Source organism: Corapipo altera, unplaced genomic scaffold (genome assembly GCF_003945725.1).
Source record: "Corapipo altera isolate COAL_440 unplaced genomic scaffold, ASM394572v1 56, whole genome shotgun sequence".
Taxonomy (NCBI): Eukaryota; Metazoa; Chordata; class Aves; order Passeriformes; family Pipridae; genus Corapipo; species Corapipo altera.
Genome location: NW_020884896.1, coordinates 657323 through 673626, shown reverse-complemented (window position 1 = coordinate 673626; position 16304 = coordinate 657323). Strand labels below are relative to the sequence as shown.

Below are 16304 nucleotides of genomic sequence, written 5' to 3'. Positions count from 1 at the left end.
CCCAACCCAAAATATACCCGAATCTGTTGTAATCAGTTTTTGTTCAACACAATAAAGTTACCATCCTTCTAGTCACCCTACAAAACCAAATTTGAGATGTTTTGGGATGTTCTGACTTGCTGCTTTCATTAAATCAAGAAGTCTCTAACTTTTTTTTATGAAGTTGAACTAATTTGTACAATGAGGACTGCTCCTGTGAATACTTCTATAGAAGACTAAGTTAAATGAGTAAAATCTTATTACACATTTGAAAATATTTTTAAAAATCTAATGCTGCCATAAGGAGTCCATTGTACTCTTAATAACCCTGTTTGAAGTGAACTGTTTTCTATAATTCTAGGAGGAAAAAAAATATGTGAAAATTAAGTTCAAACCCAATGTACATATTAGGAAACTTAAAAGTAGTTGTTTCAGAGGGTTTAGGGCTTTCCTTGCTTTTCAGTGCTTCCTTTCTGACAATCATGCACATAAACTGTGCATAAATCTAAATACGTTAAGGTACATGTGCATGAACAGTTTTGGTGTCCTTCAGTCCTTGAGTTTCATTTCTTGATTTTGCAAGGATTGGTTTCTCAATATCATATACCCAAATCTCCTTCAGTAATAAACCCTGTGCAGAAGTGAATTCTATATAATCAGTTTGGCATCTTTGCGAGTTTTAAAACAAATATTTTGGACGTGTGTAACAAAAGAACACTACTCTGCAGCATGTATCTCAGTCATCAAAATATAAATTGCAATCCTCCCACATCAGTTCAGCAGGGTGCTGAAACTGCCAGATGACCCTGCAACCATTAGTTAATCATCAATTTTCAATATTTAACTCTATATTAAATAAGTTAACAGTTAATTTAACTATTGGTTTAAGGGGCTATAACAGGCATCCATACTAACAGGTTGAGGCCTCTGGACAGCCCATGGTTTTTATTCTAAGTGCATCCTTGATACCTGTCTCCTAGTCATGGGAGCTCCACAAACTCCTCAGGTGGCGACTGAGAAGAGTAACAGCCTATGTAAATAGTGTAAATAGCCTTTTAATGAGAACAGTACATGTGGAAATGCAGACTGTCTTCAGACTCAGCCCACAGATTTACTTTTACATTCTCCAGAAGTGCCTGTCTAATTCAATGACCATGTATTTGGCTCTGGGAAGACATGACAGTTCTTCAAATGGAAGTAAACTGTTATTTATGTTCTGCTGCACAAACAAGTCGTGTGTCCTTAGGAACAGGACTGTCACTACCATGACAGGATACTCTGGAACACAATCTATTTAACGCTAACAATAACCTAAGCAACCTTTCAGTGGAAAGAATGTTTCACACTTCTGCAACTCCCAATTACTTACTACTTAAGAGAAAAATCTAAACTGGGCAAGCTAAGTTAGAAAACTTGTGATTTTCATTGTATCAATTCCTCCTGTAAGGCAGCTGCATGACTAAATACTACAGTTTTAGGTACTTTTATCTAGTTTCCCTTAAATGGTCAATGTAAAGTCTTGGGGGAAAAAAAAAGACAAATTTGCAAACCTAAAAACTTTAGGAGTAAAAAAAAATAACTTGCTGTACTCAACCTGTGACTTCTGAATCACAGGAAAAACAGTCAGCCATGGAGGCCACTTGAAGGAATGTACCTCCTCTCATTCATGTTAACGATCCAGACAGAAATAAAACCACAGCCTTGCAAAAATGATCTACTCTCACTCCTTTGAGCTGCCTTCTTTCATTGTTAACACCATTCACACACAACCTGAAGTCATTGGTTGTGACTATGTAGTTGCAGTTGCCAGGCAGGTTTGCAGACTATATTAGGAATACCTGAAAGGCAGAGCAAGCCCCAGTTGTGTCAGTAATGTGAGGAGCCACACCTCACATCCCCAGGAGACAGCTCACCAAGCCTAAAGCAGCAGGGCATCTCAGCGCCTTGCTGGCGGATCAGAGGGTTTAAAATACCTCCAGTGACCTCTGGGCACTGTGCCTGCCTGAGCTGGAAACAAGGGAGCTGACTGGCCACAGTGACAGCAGATCAATGAAATGGCAGCAGAATCAGGGCTGCTACAACAGGAATGCAGGAATGACAGGTCAGTTTGTTTTCCTAACGGGCACTGGCTGTTTCATTGAGAAGGTGCAGTGTAGTTGATTGTGTGTTTCCCTCAAACGACACAGCCCTTCCTTATTTTCTTGCAGAAGACAGAGAGAGACAGACTGGCCACAGAGCAAGTATAAAGAGAAGGGAAATGTATGCAAGCAGAGTGACAAAGTAAAATTTCCTTGGAATTTGTCATGGACCTCAAGGAATCTATGATGCTTCATGACAGTACTCTCTGTATTCTTGTCTCAAGTGTATTACTGACTTCAGCAACATTAAGAACTGAGTGCAACAGGTTTAAAGAACAGGGGTTTTAATTAAAAGAAATGCCACAGTAGCTAGTCTCAGCTTGTTTGTTCCTCAGTAGCCTTTATGCTCCCTACATCCTAAAAGGCTATATGGAATATAGTTATTTAACATTCAATTTAGTACACACATCTACTGATGAATTACAATTTACATCTTCACCAGGAATAAAGTAAGGTGAAGGTCTGTCAAGGTACATAACACATATCAAGAAAATATATTTCCAGTTCTTATGGATGTCATTTGTTATTTAAATTTTTAAATAAACAAGGCCCTCAATTTCTTCTCCTATTAAATGCAAACATTTTCTAATGGGTTGAGCTGAATAAACAATTGGTGTATCCAAAATCTGCATTTTGATCAAAAGACTAATTTATAAAATTTCTACAGCTTGAAAAAAACATTAACACGTAAAATGTGGTGTGCCAAACAAAAAAAAAAAAATAAAGCTATGCCAAAGAAAGACTATATTTGCTGACCGTTTTCTTTGTATCCCATCCCTAGGATGACCTCTGGTGCTCTGTAGTAACGAGTCACTACATAAGGCGTCATCATAAAACTAGTTCCTGCAGTTCTGGCCAGTCCAAAGTCAAGAATCTTCAAAGTGCAGTCTGACTTTACTACTATATTACTGGGCTTTAAATCCTTTAAAAAGAAACATCATATATGACTGCTAAGACAAGCACAAAGTACTCTGTGGTTCACATTTTAAAAATATAATTACTGCTAACATTATACCCCACACATACAACTAGGTTATTGCTATAACTGCAGTTTTTTTCCCCTTGCATTAATTCATGTGCATTCAGCAGACTACAGAATTAATTCTTTTATTGTGCTTGTAGATTTATATAGCAATTAGAGAAGGAAAATACAACCAGCATTACAAGATATGTTAGCAATGTCTGAAATAAATTGAGGTTAGTAAGAAGTGTTAGCTCTGAGGAAAGGCCTAGAAACTGCTCACTGGAACAGTGATTATTACTATGATGCAGAACACAAGTAACATAACAATTGCTGAAATCATTTGATGCAATAATCATCTTGATACAAAAATTATTAGCATTATAATATGAATGTAAAAAGTAAAAGGTTTATTTGCTAGTTGAGGTTACATTACCTCTTTCAAATCAATGTTTCTCTGAACAGGAAGGAAATTCCCATGCCCACATAGTTTTACTTTCCCATTTAGGATTTGGTTTTATACTAATTTTGGTAACCAAACCCAAAAAGGTACCATTGAGAAACTGCCAAGAATTAACACAATCATTATATTGCAGTGAAAAATATAGAGTGGAGCACTGATATAGCTTCAGATCATCTTAGTTAGAAATATGGTAACTATTCTTTTCATTTGAATCCTATTGACAAGTGGCTTTACAACATCTATTTATACAGACATTACACTGGCATCATCTCAGGAGGATCTTACACACATCTGAATGTCACAGAGCAAATATTACAGAGTAACTTCTGAATAACTTTGCAATCATAAAATGATTCACAGCACACAGGCCAACACAGCTAAGACTTAGATCCTTCCTGCCTACACTCTACTGAGATTAATGAGAGAAAAACCTGAGACACGGCAGAGGACTCCAGCATTTGAGCTGCAGGCATTTGATAAGTAGCAATATCTGTCACTGTTTCACAGAGACTTAAAATTGGCTATCTGCAAGATTTATGTAGTTTCAGCAATCTCCTCATAAAGCTAAGAAAACTGCATTAAAGAGAGAGGAGATCACAAAAAAGTGTTTCAGAACAACAGAATTTTAGTGAGCAATTACAAGTCTCGCATACATACATAGTCATACATGCACTTCCAAAACACTTGCACAAGGACTCTGCAGACAACCTTGGCTTAAAACATTCTCAAACACCACAAATTAATTCAAGTTCTACAAGGCATTCCAGTCATTTTAATATGTATGTTTCAGATTCTGCTACAGTCTTGTTTATTATCAGCTTTATTTTTGCACAATTCTATTATTTTCAGGATGTTCATTGCAAAATCCCAGGTGCATGCTTATGGTATTAACTATACTCATCCTCCTCAAAGCTGCAGGATTAACACTCAAAATGTTAAAAGATCTTCCCTTTGCAAGAGAAAAATCACTACGAGGACAAAATGCAAAAGCTTACAGAATGCTGCCCCTCCTTAATTTCTGAACACCATGTAGCTGTCATGAAGCCTAGGATCAAAATGATGAAGCCCAGACTTGACTTAACACTGCATTCAAATTCATGCAGAATTCATATCTCTTATGTTTTAAATAAACACAAACTCAAAACTTCCTTTAAGAGTGATCAAGTTAATTAGGCCGCATAAATATATCCAGAACCTATAGCAGATGTGTCATTGAACCTTAAAAATGTAAAATGTCAGTGCTTAGAAAACAGATTTTTCATGGCTGTATCCCCATTAACCAGACAGGGAGACAGGGACATCTCTGAAGGGTAATTCATGGTTTCTTTGGGCTTTTCCCTTATTAACAAAAGATTTGTGAAGGGCTTCCATAATTAGGCCCCTTTCTTAAGTACTCAAAATCAGGCAGGATTCCATGTTTCAGAGCTCCCATGCAAGACTAATGAGACACTCTGTGTCCCTCAGCAAGTCAGCGAGGCACAACTCTGAAACGCTGATCATTCATCCCCCTGAGATTATGAAACAGAAGTGAACGTGTACTTCAACACTGACTGGAAACTGCATCTCTGCAAAATGTTTGGCACACAGTAATGTTCATTTGCCAACATCTGTTAAAGTCAGTGTAAAGTTACAGTTGAATCTTGACAGAGATTAAACTTTTACCCATTGATGTGGCACCTAAATATACCCCCTACAACTTTTCCAGGGGAAACTGAGTGAAACTCGCTTTGTGTTTGATCTCTGCTTCATTCTGTGCCTCTAGTTCACTAGGAAAAAACCACCTATTTCTATGGCAAGTACTATCCAGTGCTATAAGACACATACACAGATTGCTGTGATTTCAGTCATGCAGCAAGGTTTGAAAAAGTTACTGAGATGCTGAGAGTCCCACAGCTGTGTTAGAAGCTTAAGAACCCAGTTAAAAAACGTGAAACTACCAACATCACAAAAGCTTAAAGCTTTAGAGAACGCTAAAGTAGTACACTAGATTTGTAGCCAGAATGCTCCACAGGCAGCCACAGTAGTGCAGGCTATGTTTAAGGAGTTTCAATCAAGTAATTAGCTTTGAACTTTAAGGACAGTGGTGCTGAGAGCCCAAAAGAGGGATACAGTTACTGCTGCAGCCACGTGGTCCACAGAACATGTCTTTTCAAGCATGCCCTCCTTGACTTCCGAGGTTTTGTTTAACTTGTTCCACAGAGAAACAGAATTTTGATACTTTACACCTTGAAGTGTAAAGGCACAAGGCACACAGTGGTTACACAAGGCACAGAGTGGGTAGTGTTCTGCCTGAACATACTTAATCTTCTAACAAAGTCTGAGAAGAAGCTGTCAGCTGAAAATCTACCAGGAAGACATGCAAGTCAAATGTATCTGCACGTCCTTCAAAAGCATTCATGCATACCTATGGTACTATTTACATAGCAATTGTACCTGTAGTCTCTTTGGCATCATTTATCCCTTAGTGATATGAAGCATTTCAAAGACTTAACCTGTGTTTACAGAGGCAGGAATTCTATCCTCAAAGCAATCTTTACTCCCGCCCAACAACTACTTGAGTAGTGACTCCTTTTCTATAAATGTACAAATGTCTGTGACTTCTATAGGATCAATGTTCACTTTGCAGAAGTAAAAACCATCCTGAAAGCAAGCACTGTTTCAGAAGGTCCCTCATGCCTGCACTAAGATCCACAGAGAGATATTCATACATTACCTACTCTGGGATGTCCATACAATATGCTATTTTTCCAGATCTAGAAAAGACCTAGGAAAACCCACAACAATTAACTTGCATACCTAAGTATTGAGGAGACCAGGAAATGTGAAGCTGCATACAAAACAGTTATTTCAAACCCACAGGCACATGCATTAGGACACAAAGGGCTGCATAATCTCAGTTATATGCAACATAATACCCCAACACTGGTTAAGTGAAGCAACCTTGTTTTCCCTAGCATTCCCATAATAATGCAAGAAGCCCACTGATTCGTCTCAATGCAGACCAAGCAGCACCAGGTACAATGTCTGGTTGCAGGTGATGCTTTTCCCTACTCTTCCTCACCCATCGCTTTCAACCCAGCAGTTCAGAGAAATCGCATACAAGAAGTTTCACCTCTGCTCCCTGAGCTCCTCACTGGAATGAAGCAGTTGATAAGTACTAGAACCAGCTGAGCAAAAGGAAGCAATGTTTGGCCACTCAAACTGTATTTTCTATTCAAACAATTGTCCCTGTTCCCTTGGGGGAAAAGCAGCAAACTGAACAGGAGCATCAGACTGCCAGATCCAGCCTGCAGGCCATTCAACATCCCACTCACAGTGTGGTGAAGCACTGACCTGGACAAGCATCCTACCAGCAATTCCTGTGGTGTTGCCTGTGGCAATCACAAAATTGCTGTGTATATCATCTATGAGGAAGACGATATGGTAGTGATTGAAACTAACCCACACGACTAAGTTTAATGAAATCTTCTGCATCCCTTCAGAATGGAAAACTTCTCAAACCCTCTAAAAAAGTAACAATAAAAATGTAGTACTGTAGAAATACAAGCTTACCATTTCCCAAACTAACAATTTCGAACTATTTAAAAAAGTTGTAACTAGACAATCTCAAGCAATTTTTACACTACATACAATTATATATAAGATGTTTAACTTGAGCAGGCAACCTTAAATTCAAAATTTCTTGACTGGATTGTAACACAGATGCCATTTAAAAAGCAGTAGTCAGTTTTACCTGTGGGCAGTCTGAGTGAATGCTTTGTGACAGACAGGTGTAATGCAAGCTCCACTTACAGGTCTTTTATCATCTGTTTGTATCATGATTTCAGGTACTTATTCATTACTCTGCTAGTTCAAGATGGGAAATAAAATTGGCAGTTCCTTCTAAAGATGAGATTTCAGGTTTGGTTACCAAAACAATAAAGGCAGAGATGCTTTCAGATATTCTTTCCTGCCATGACTACTAAAATAGAACATTATACAGAGGAGGTAATGTAACTCACTGCAAAAATCTTTTATTTGCTCTGTGCAGATTATCATCAAATCATTCAAACACTCAAAAGGTTCATTCCAGAATCACCCTGCGAAATGGTAAGTGTGATGATTTCCTTTCAGCTTTCTCTAGACTCTGCCTATGGGACAGGCTATGAATCACCTTTTGTGATCCTATTTCTGATTTTTTTTTATCTTTTAAATACTCAAAGCAAAACCAGGTGCAATGCAAATTATACACAGTTTAGTTCACTTACCCTATGAATAATTCCAGCTGAATGAAGATGTTTGATACCACACAGCATTTGATAAAGAAGATAGGACATTCGTTCATGGTCTAGCTCCATCTGAATCACTTGGCAGAGATTTGCATCCATGAGCTCCATCACAATGTAGCTTATGAAGGAAAAAAAAAAATCAGATAATACGGCTATTTTATTGTATTTTTTCTCTTGCTCATCCTTTGGCATGAATATTTTGAAAAGAAATTCTCAGATTTAGTTCAAATCAGACTTACACATCTTGAAATTCTTCCAGGGATTTTTGTGGTGTGAACACATTCAGTAGGCCGATTATCTGTCAGAAGGGGGAGAGGAAGTGTAATTACACCACAGAAATAGCAAAGTTGCACAGTCAACTTTTCAAAACTGGTAACTATTACTCTGATATGAACCTCCTGGTATGCACTGAAGCTCAAGATGCTCAGGGGCTCAACCAGGCCTAACATGTAGCAGATACTAATGATTTTAGAAGGAGTATATAAAGACACTCTGTGTGCGTTAACAGGATGACATTCAAAGCTTAACACTTAAGAAGGTTAATAAGTCTTCCCTTCCTCCTACTTTCAGTTTGAAGAGACCGGTAAGATTTCTATTGCATATGAGGAATAATAAAATTAAAACCTGACAAAGGTTCCCTAAGAGATACCACTTTGCCACTGACAGAGGTGAAGAAAAAACTTAACCCAAATGGACAAACAGATTATTAGAGCTGATTTAGGACACTTCCCAGTGCTAAGAATGGATGGGATGTGCAGAAACAAGCCAAGATACTACTCATCAAGAGTCAGGAAGGCTTATAATAGTTTATCATCATACAAATTATGCTATTAGGTAAAACTTCCTTCAGAGAATCCATATAAGCCAACCCCATCTGAGAAAAGTTATAAGATTTTCCCAAGAAGCTAGAAGACAGAGTAAGTTTTCTATGATTCCCTACCTCCCTAGCAGCCATCTTCCTGATGGGGGATTAAGAGGGAAAGCGAGGAAGACTGAACACAGCTGTCTCTGAAGGAAGAAAATGGCCAATACCATCCTTTTGTAGTTCGACTCCGATAAATTTATCACTTATTCTCTTCCCATTTCTGTGATCTGGTCTACTGCACAGCTTCATAAGCATAATACAGTTACTGTTGTCACAACACAATATTCCAAACTCATTCATGCATCAGGAAAAAAAAAAAAAAGAAAAACCTATTACAGTCTTTTTCTTTTTCCTCCTATGTGTCTAGCAGCAGCAACAGAGACAAGGATGCACTTACCAATCATCCTCCTCTTATCTGACAGCTGCATGTAAAACACAGCAATGTAACACTGACTCTCTTCCAGATTTTGAAGTAGGGGCAGGTATTAAAATCAGTAAATGATAGCTCTTCTGATATATCCTTCTGTACTTATCATGGAGATACAACCATGCAATGAAAATCTCCCCTGAAGTCACTTCCTTTTACAAAGAATAACCGTCTAGTTAAATCTTTAACATCTGGAGCAGGACAAGGACACTGCACTCACATTTTTGTGATTAACGCACTTCATAAGAACAAGCTCTCTGTAGGCTCTCTTAGCATGGGTTTGGTTCTGAAACGGTCGGCTTAACTTCTTGATTGCAACATTCCTTTCAAGGATGGCATCATAAGCTGCACTGTAATTAAAAATAACATTATTACATCTCTAGCACCAAGGTCCTTTAAGCTGTGGCACTTGCAACCTTTTTCAGATACTTTGTATCATGTCTGCAGAAACCCCAAATTTCCAGCGTTACTCAGCTTTAGGGAGTGTAATAAAGCAAAGTGCTCTCGTATGCTGAGTGATTCAAAATTTAAAAATATTTCCCAGCTTCAGAGTATTAACACATGACAACCTCTACAAAATACTGCAGGATTTCTGCTTCCAAAGATATTGAGTTCTTGCCACTCACTGGCACCCAGGAACAGACTGCCTAAACAAGATCCAAAATACTTCAAACATGAAAAGCACATCCATTTTACACAAAATCTTCACACTGAAAAGAAGGGAAGAGAGTGGAAAAATAGGTTATATAAAGGTCCCGTGCTTTCACTTATGTAGTTGCTTAATATCCCGATGACAACGAGAGCATCAATGTCAAAACAAAAAAGTCTTAAGAAAGCTTTAACATCGAGATGTCATTGGCTTTAACTTGGTAAAAAGAAAGAATAACATTTTGATTGCAGACTAATGTCAAGATTGTCATATGATTCAGTGACACAAGCTGTTTAACTGATGAAGGCTGTTACTGGGGACAACTCCCTTACATATCACATTTCCATGACAGGAAGGCTCAGCTTGCTTTTCCTGCCAGAGCAAATACAACAGCTGACTACCATGCAGACTCAGGAAATATTTATCAGTTACTAAAATAGTCTCAGCAGGGAAAATATTGTTTTCTTGTCTCTTATCAGGAAAGGTACTCAAACCTAATGAAGAACATCTGCCAGCAAACAGTAGCATCTATTAAATCCCAAACTCACTACTTTAAAAAACAGATTGTCTATACAGTTTGTAGGCTTTAATGATTTTTATTCTTTTAGCATCAAAACTTCTTGTCACTATCAAAGGAAAAGAAAATGGGAACAACATGTACCGGTAACTTTCTCTGATTTACATTTTCTACTGTATCTGTAATTCCTCCACCTGTCCCCAAGACAAGGATTATCTTATGAAAGAGCATTCAAGAGGTGGCCAGGAAAGACTGCCAACCTGGGACTCCTGTACCAGTACTTAAATTTCTGCATCCCCAGTATATAACAGCAGCCTTAGAGCCTGTTTCAATATTAGGCCAACTATTTAATATTCTTCCAAATCAAATTAGATCTATTAATTTTTTAAAAAAAAAACCTCAACAAATACAGACCAACTAAAAAAAAAACCCAACCCAAATCACAAGAATTGCACCATATCTCCTTCAGACATGGACAAGATTTAACCACATGAGCACTCCAGTCCTCCTCAGGGCAAGCAGAGAGGTTTCACTAAAAAGGCTTCCATTACCACTACCAGCAAGTACAGAATGTCACTAGTACATGGTCAGTTTTTGGATCTTAGCTTTAGGAAGATAAATTTGGAAAACAGGCAGTAACATATGACTGGCAATCACAAGGACAGTTATAACATCTAAAGCTTTTGCTGGCATTTCTACAGCAACTAAACAAACTCGTCAAATGACTGTCTACATCCTCAGTATATTAACACACATGCAGACAAAATTCAGATCAGTTTTTCTGATGCTGCTACTTAGAGAGCAAATAATCCTAATGCCAGAAGTTACCAGTTCAAAACCAAATCTTTCTAGAGTACTGGCCTTCAAGTTTTCATTTGCACTAAGCACACTCTTTTATTATTAACCCTGCTAAGATACAAACATGAATTAAAACCCCACCCATACCACACAATCTCGTAACACTGAACAAGTGAAGATCAAGGTAGTAAAGAGGCTACAGGGAAAAGTTTTTGAGACTATACTTTTCCTTTCCTTTCTTTTTCTTGATATTTCTTCTGTATTTTTACATACCCAGTTAGCATCTTAAAGAGTTACAATAAATTCAAAAATCTGCAAGTTCCTGTGCTATCTACATCCTTCTCCTCAACATTCAAAAAACTTGCAAGAAGCTCAAATCAACATTTCTCTTTGGGGCAATGCCACTGCACAGGAAAACAGTGCCTCAAAGCAGCTTGTTGTCACCAACTTAAATCAACTGGACACTTTTCAGTCCACAAATCAGAGCTCTTATTCAAAGAATTATACTGTCAAGTCATAATTTTCCTAAACTGCATCTGGCACTTACATATTATGATGAGAGTCAGCATCACAAATGCTCACTAACCAGGTATTAGGAACCATACTGATTACAAAACTAAGTGAAACAGACTCCTAAGAAATCATTTCAAGAAGTACAAGCATCTACAAGCAGCAAATACTATAAAGAGTATTTCTCACTTTTGTTTCACTGCAAGCAGTGTGGATTAGGATTCATTTCTTCATCCAGTTTTTTTTCCCCCCATTAATTTACAGGACTCAGCATATCTGGTTGAATTTGCACAAAAGGGCATTGACTCAGAAGCTGGAAAGGACACATGTCAAAAAGCAACAGCAATAGCCCTTGCTAAGGACAAATGACCAACAGCTCCCATCACTGTTTTGTCTGCAGAAGGTAGTTCTCCACATTCTCGCTCAGTGACACACAACACCCGAAGAACCCAAAAAACTCTGTTAAGGAAAACTGAAGGTACACTCAAATTTTAAAGAAACCTTACCATACTATCCCTTGTGCTCCTGATCCTATTGGTTTCAAATTTTGATATCGTTTCAATACAGTGAAAGTAGAGTCTCCAATTTCAACGCTGTAGAAATTGTTGTCACGCTTGCTCCTACTCATGACGGCGACTTAGTTAGTTCACTTCATCCAAATTTCGCTTCTGGCCTATGAAGAGACAAAATTGGAAAAACTAAGACTTTACAACTGTATGTAATCTGACAAAAGGCAAAATTCCTTATAAGACACAAAAGATACTTCCCAAGTAAGTCCCACACTAAAATGTAAGTTATTTTTCATGTCTGCAGGAATGAGATAGCATGTGTTTGAAATGTTTTATTTTTAGGAGTGTTCCTAAGATAAGATTCTAGAAGGACAAAAATAACAGAAAGCCAAAAGTGAATGGATGGTAGCAAAAATCTTAGGTGGGAATGACAGAATATCAAAAGGCAGGAAGCTACACATCATCCAGAGAGCTCCGAGAGTCCTACCATCCCTTCACACATTCACGTACAGCAAGGGAGCTGCAAGGAGCCAGACACTCTCCAGAGGTCTCATCCAACCTGAATTGTTGCATGAGTCCATAAATAAAAGAGTGACATATCATGAACAAATCCTCCAGATATTACAATCATCAAAATACTCTTGGTCACAACTACTAGGAATACCTGCCACTGATGTGGAAACACATACAGTCAATTCAGGCCAGAGAAGGAAAACTGGCTTGTCAGAGATCTCACATATGACCTCCTATGAATAAAAGTAATAATCACAGAAAGAGAGAACAAGAGCAAGAGAAAAGGATATATATTTCACCAAAGTCCCCTCATATTAAAAATAAGTAGGCTTACTGGAGGGACCCAAAAAGCCTAATTTCTGAGCAATAGGTGACACCATCTCCAGCTCTTTCTTCCCTATACCTTTTATCACTAGAGCTTTGGATTCTGCCACTTTCTCAACACTCTGTTCATAGATGTATTTGCACACAGTTTTGGAATAAAAATGCCCAACAGACATACAATGACAAAAAAATCCATCCTGAATTAGGAAAAAGAAAATTTATTGCAGATGGTATGAAATCACCCAAACAAATTTTTGAAAATCAGAAAACAAAGAATGAAGACAATAATTCATGTAATCTTACATTTGTTCATCAGCAGCTGAGGGAAAAAAAAACAAAACAGGATCTTGAGTTTATCCACTAAAAACGTATTAAGATCTAGTGACGTTGAACAATGTAGGATTAGCTGGAACAGCTCAGTAAATAGAGGTCTGCTGTTTGGTATCAGCATCAAGATAATGAAAGTTTCATACTTCACTTTGGATAATTCCTCTCAAACAAACGCAGGAAGGACTGTTCCTTTCCCTCCAAGGTTTCCAGATGAATGTTGACACCATTCTATTTAAAGGTCAATATTTTGAATAGCCAAAGCCCAGTGTTCAATTGAATTTTCTTTCAATTTGGTAAACTTCATATGATCAAAGAGTGAAACAAAGCAAGTGTAGTTTAAGAAAAGGATCTTGAGAGGTAGTATTCTCTTAGAAAACAATTTCTTTATATTAATAGCTTTTACCTATATCCCAGACACAGTATTATAGCCAAGCAAATTTTATTGCCTTAAAGTTTTGTCAGCTACTACACATGCAAAACTGTAAAAACGTGCTTGCCAATATGGACTGAGAAACTTGCCTTTGCTATTTTATAATTCATAATAGTATTTTACTACACAGCAGCATATAAAAGAAAGCCTTGTTTATTTTTACCACAGTAAAAAATTTCTGTGTAATCTTTCGGTAATAAAGCTTTAACTCCATTATGAATATATAAGCTTGGCAGTCACCTAGGTACTGCCTATAACCAATTCATCTCTCTGCTGCAAAGATATATGAAAAAAAAGCTTAAATTAAGTCTAAGCTTCATAATTGAAAGGCCCACACGTTGGACTATTACAGTAGCTATGGTGATAGTAAAAAAAAAAATTAAGCTTGTGACAAGATTTGGTATCTAAGTTACATCTTTCACTTTAGTCAGGCTTCTTAGAACTTCAAAAAACCAAACAAACTCAAAACCAAACATAAACCTCAATTAGTAAAGAAAAAAGAAATAAAACAGAAAAAACATAACATACTACAAAAGCACTATCAGATTATGGTTTAAAAGGCTTTCCCTGATACTGGATTCTTTAAAATGTTGTTAAAAAACACACCATACGTTGCACCTGAATACTGAAGACTCTACAGTGCACTGTATCTTTCTACTGCCAGTTGAAAAACTTGGGTTTTTAGTTGCTGATGGATCTATTAAACTCTATACAAAATAAATTACTAGAAAATTTCAGAGCGCTTCCCCCTTTAGTCACAAAACTTGTTGAGTAACTCTTCCTTATACGACATGTTCCTAAAATAGCTGTGGGTATTCTGTAAGAGACCTGATCTACCTGGACTCTTCCTCAGATACCTGACTCCCCCTCACTACCCTCGCAAGACTGTGAGAATTTAAGGTTTCTCAGACCTACCTCTATTTGGCAATATTTCAAAGTTCTAGAAAATTAGTAAAGAGCAAGACCGGGGAGATGACTTTTGCAGTGCAAAGTTTGCTTTTGCAGGAAACATTTAGATGAGGAAGCAAGCAAAAACAAATAGCCCTTCTATTACATACAGCAAAACCAAACAACTTCTGCACTGTTTCAGGGAAGGGACTGCTCTCTCTCAAAAAAAAAAAAAAAAAAAAGTGTTCAAAGAACTCCTGAGAAACTTCAAGTCAGGGTATAATGCACCAGTAAAAACAATCAAGACACAACACAGCAGAAAAGCAAATACTTGATAAAACTGAAAAGTTTTTGTAGTTCAATATACATTTGTGTGCAGCAACTCTGGAGCACCACTCAAAGTTTGAAAACTCTTCATCAAGTTAAATATATGCTAAAGCATGTGCAACCAGAATCACAGTAATTGGTTCCTTCCCCATTATCCATGAAGTTTGTTCCTATAAGCTTCACATGAGATTAAAAAGTAGGCTTGCAATAATGGCTAAAGCAGAGAAAGAATTCAAAGCACCCCAGACCAATAGTTTGGATAGAAAAATGGTATCGGTCAAACACAATCACAAGAGGATAGTAAATAAATGAGGAAGGAGAGGTATCACAAAGTGAGGAAGAAGGAGTATCTCCACTTGCATCTAAATTATCATTCCTTTTTCTGCAGCCCCGTGTGCTGTTCATCAAAAATTATCAGCCTATACTGTGATAGCAGGAGATACAGTCTCTCTCTTCATTTTAAATGCATGCTCTCCTGCCATAAAACGGACTTACTCAGCTTCAGAAGAAATGGAGTACATTCCCAGAAAAGCCATTTCTTGCACATGTTCTGTGGGGAGCCACTGTGGGATGTAAATAAGCTACTTTGACATAACACACTCAGATCATTACAAAGTGAGGTCTTAAAAAATATGTACACATGCCCCTTGCCTCCAACCCTCTGGTATTCCACCTGGCCATTACAGCTTCCTCAGACTGACTCAGCCCTGACACACATCACCTCTGCGCCCCTCACCTCAATGTCTCGTAACTTCCACACAGTTTTGTTCACCACGAGAGTGTCTCTCATTTTATAACCAAGCGTACTTCCACTCAGTGCTTTGCTCCCACTCAGTTTGTGCTCCCTGTATCTTCATCTCACATGAAAGCATCCTCAGAAATGCCTGGTATTGCCAGCTCTGTAAACACAGCTCAGAGAAAAAAGCCAAAGACTTAATTTTTTCCTAGCTACTAATTTACTGATGACTAGTCTTATGAAGACTAGCTTCAAAGATCCACAACACCAAAAATCTTAGTCTTTAAATATAAAAGCAAGTCTAAATTCAGAAACTGTCAGACTTTTAAGATTCTTAAATGATGTATACCTTCAATGTCTTTCATTAAAACATGATTAAGCTATATCAGATAAAGTCGCCTGCCTGAAATTTAACATTTTGTTCCATTTTCTAGTAATTTTGCAGAAGCACATATGGAAAGAGAGGCAGGATGCAGACTCTAGATTTCTATTATTAATGAGGAAACTAATAATACATTTTTCCCATTAACTGTCAACTTGCTGGAATGCTGTCAACTGTCAGCAGGGGAATAATTCCACAGAAAACTTCAATTTCCTCTCACACATCAACCATTGTTCCTTTCCTTGGAAATACTGTGCCTAAGCAAATTTCAGTACATGGCAACCTTCTAC

The 16304-nt window shown here is 37.6% G+C and overlaps 1 protein-coding gene across 5 annotated transcripts in view; it reads right to left on the bottom strand.

The window, feature by feature from the left end:
• MAPK8 (mitogen-activated protein kinase 8) overlaps positions 1 to 16304 on the bottom strand; it is a 137895-nt gene that overhangs the window by 12702 nt on the left and 108889 nt on the right. For all 5 annotated transcript variants that reach the window (XM_027648162.1, XM_027648163.1, XM_027648164.1 and 2 more), the window contains exons 2-6: positions 12082 to 12248; positions 9322 to 9451; positions 8049 to 8107; positions 7789 to 7927; positions 2874 to 3039 (exon numbers count right to left, since the gene is read on the bottom strand). In XM_027648162.1, coding sequence (XP_027503963.1) covers positions 2874 to 3039; positions 7789 to 7927; positions 8049 to 8107; positions 9322 to 9451; positions 12082 to 12203 — 616 coding nt within the window. In that variant the 5' untranslated portion in view covers positions 12204 to 12248. The remainder of the gene's footprint in view (positions 1 to 2873; positions 3040 to 7788; positions 7928 to 8048; positions 8108 to 9321; positions 9452 to 12081; positions 12249 to 16304) is intronic.